General features: G+C 41.4%; 1 protein-coding gene across 2 annotated transcripts in view; it reads right to left on the bottom strand.

Moving 5' to 3' along the window:
- Positions 1–3,000, bottom strand: part of LOC105560045 (matrix metalloproteinase-14-like) — a 134,236-nt gene that overhangs the window by 32,298 nt on the left and 98,938 nt on the right. For both annotated transcript variants that reach the window (XM_012008790.1, XM_012008791.1), the window contains one exon: positions 1,360–1,518. In XM_012008790.1, the coding sequence (XP_011864180.1) occupies positions 1,360–1,518 (159 nt within the window). The remainder of the gene's footprint in view (positions 1–1,359; positions 1,519–3,000) is intronic.

The raw sequence follows: 3,000 nt of genomic DNA, 5'->3' as shown, positions 1-3,000 counted from the left end.
CGTAATAGTTAACGAGTAATTAATTATTAAAACTCGTTGTCTTAGGCCGGCCTACCGCCCAATTCGAGCGCGTGGCGAGATGTGCGCATAGCAATATCGATCGCCGGGCGGTCACATCTTGCCACGCGCTCGAATTGGGCGGTAGGCCGGTCTAAGACAACGATTTTTAATAATTAATTACTCGTTAACTATTACGAAAATTGCAAAATGGTGGAGGACTTTTCCATTCATCTCGATTCGTTCTACCTTCTCAAAAATTTTGTCGGATATGGAAAGACTCACCCTGTATAAAGAAGAAATCTGTGGTCCCGATCACGTGGTGCATTCCGCCATGTCTTTGGTCCAGATTCTGGGGCGTATGCGTGTACATACGTACTGTAGCTGCATGTGTAATAGTGTAGCTTCGTTACACTATCACACATACCAATTTTCTCTCATTGGCTGCACCAACAAAATGTCGGATGCGCAGAACAGATCGACGCAAAACGAAACAAACGACAGAGGGAGCATATCATTAGATTGTTGCATATGAAATGGCCATTTTTGAAATAAAACTTTCACCAATTGCTTGTCAAATGCCGAGTAACTGTTGAATAATGAACGCCTAGTTGTTCCGCAATATCTCTAACAGTTTGACGTCCATGGGATTCCACCAAAACCCTTAGCTCGTCGTTGTCTATGGCTGTTTCAGGGTGACCACAAGGCTCATTTTCAAGGCTTACACCTCCTGAACGAAATTTTTCAAACCAACGCCTAGTTGTTCGTTCACTAGGTGTGCTTGCTCTAAATGCCGCGTTAATGCTTCTGGTTGCTTCTGCTGCATTGTGTTCAAGTTTAACTCGTGAAAAAAATTACCCGTATTCGGCTCTTATCCATTATTTCAAGTTGGCTGGTCACAAAAACGTTGGCAGTGATCAATAACAAAATGAAATATGGGTTTTGAAGATCAGGGTTGTCACTTTAATTTGGCATATAACTGCCTCGTTCTGTTCGTTTTTACGTATTAAAACGTCACCAATGTTACCAACCTGCGAATACGGCCACTTCATGTGCAACTACCTAATAGTTATACTATATTTTTATTTTAATCATATTTTAATATTATTTTAATCACACTTAATCGCAACGGTCTCCTCTCATTCCCGGATACGCGAGTCGCACGACTGAAATTTATAATACTTAAATATATTTAATTCGTAAAGATATTTCGCGATACTTTGTTTCTTACAGTTCCATGTGAAGCAGTACACGTTGCAATAAATTCGCGCGGAAACAGTTGCATTTAAACGCCGCGTGTTTGATGATCAAGTATTAACGAGCATCAGCGAGTGTTAACGCGGCGAAAGAGAAGCGACTTACCGTACATCTGCTGAATCCCATGGCGGTCGTCCTCCGGCAGCTCATAGTTGGCGCTCAGTCCCTGATACCAGGGATACATGAGAGCACCTTGGACCGAGCTGTGCGCCAATCCCAGGGAATGGCCGAATTCATGAGCGGCCACTGCGAACAGGCTGGTGCCTGGAAGAAGCAGAGGAAAATATTCAAGATCCCTGCGCCCGTGCAACTCGTGTTTATGTCAACCGCAATACTCGCGGCTCTGCGAGACAGGAGTCGCATACAGATTCGCGGGGCTTATGGTTTCTTTATACATTGCACCTCGGCCAATATTTCGCGAAGGTAGAAACGCGACACGGCAAACGTTATTTATTAAAGGCGAGATCCGTTAGTTGTACGAAAAACTCGCACCGTTTAAAACACACGTGTATCAGAAAATACTTATCAAATTTAAAAGTCAACTTGAAAAAAAAGTTTAGTACGAGGATAAAATTAGTGCATGAAGTATATTTTTACCTTCTTTTTGAAGAACTAATTGTGAGAGCAAAACTTCTTAATAAAAATATTTACATCAATTATAATCTTATATCCCAATTTTCTACTTCTAGAAGAACATGCTGCTTGTTTTCTCGAAAGATTAAGTATTATTTGATGGTATAGTTCTCTATAAGATTATTCAAATTTCGCGACATTAATTGTCTACAACTTGCAATAATTACATCTCTTCTCTAAAGCAATCTTGGACGCAGTGTCTTTTTATAAACAATTTATATTTTTAATAAAAATACTCAAAATAGTTTTATCTCTTGATATCTCTTCACCTGAACTCTTTTTACTGTCTCCAAAGACATCGAGTCGTGGTAGAGAAAAGTGTATCGAAACTTTTTCGCGTTCGCGTGCCGAGTTTTCCGGGCAATTGCATCGGGAATTGCCACCGCCACCGCCGCGGAATCTCCGCCTTCATTTCGTTTCGTTTCGCCCCGATTCGATTCCGACCCGCATCGAGAAACTACTTTCCCAGATATGGGTTAGGATCGTAAAGCGATCGCCGATTCGACAGGGAGGGGGGTTGCTGTCGCCGGAAAAATTGATAGTATAGCGAATAGTTGCTTGCATTGCCGGGAAAAATCCGCGGTATCTTGATACCGAAATTTCGCGAGAAATCTCCAGCCGTACATTTTGCACAAAGTTCAGTTGTCATAAAGAATCTGCTCGCATAATCGTTCAATTACAAAAGAAACAAACCCGTGAGAGAGTGTAAAATATAGTTACACAAAAATATATGAAATTTTTGTATAACTATTTTTGTACGGCCAACAAAAAATCACTGATGTTATTAATTTATTAATTACTTCTGGCGACTTTAAGAATATTCTTACTTTTTGTATATATGCTATTATTTACAACATTACACTGTTTATAATCGCGACAAATATTCCCACACGCCTCAGTGGTCGAATTGGTGAGACGCCCGCCTAGAAGTGGCTGCGTACGGCATTGTAAATCTGAGGCATCGGAGTGCTCTACCTCCCTTTCTATCTTATTCTCCTCTCTCGCTCACTCAAATGTAAAAGAGCACTCCGACGGCTCGGATTTGCAATACCGAACGCAGCCAGTGTAGGGAGGAGGTTCAGGTTTAAACCCTGGCCGAGGTAATATTCTTCG

This window comes from Vollenhovia emeryi, unplaced genomic scaffold (genome assembly GCF_000949405.1).
Source record: "Vollenhovia emeryi isolate VEMERY1.0 unplaced genomic scaffold, V.emery_V1.0 DF939243.1, whole genome shotgun sequence".
Classification (NCBI taxonomy): domain Eukaryota; kingdom Metazoa; phylum Arthropoda; class Insecta; order Hymenoptera; family Formicidae; genus Vollenhovia; species Vollenhovia emeryi.
Note: the sequence above shows the minus strand (reverse complement) of the source record. Positions and strands in the feature narration are given on the sequence as shown.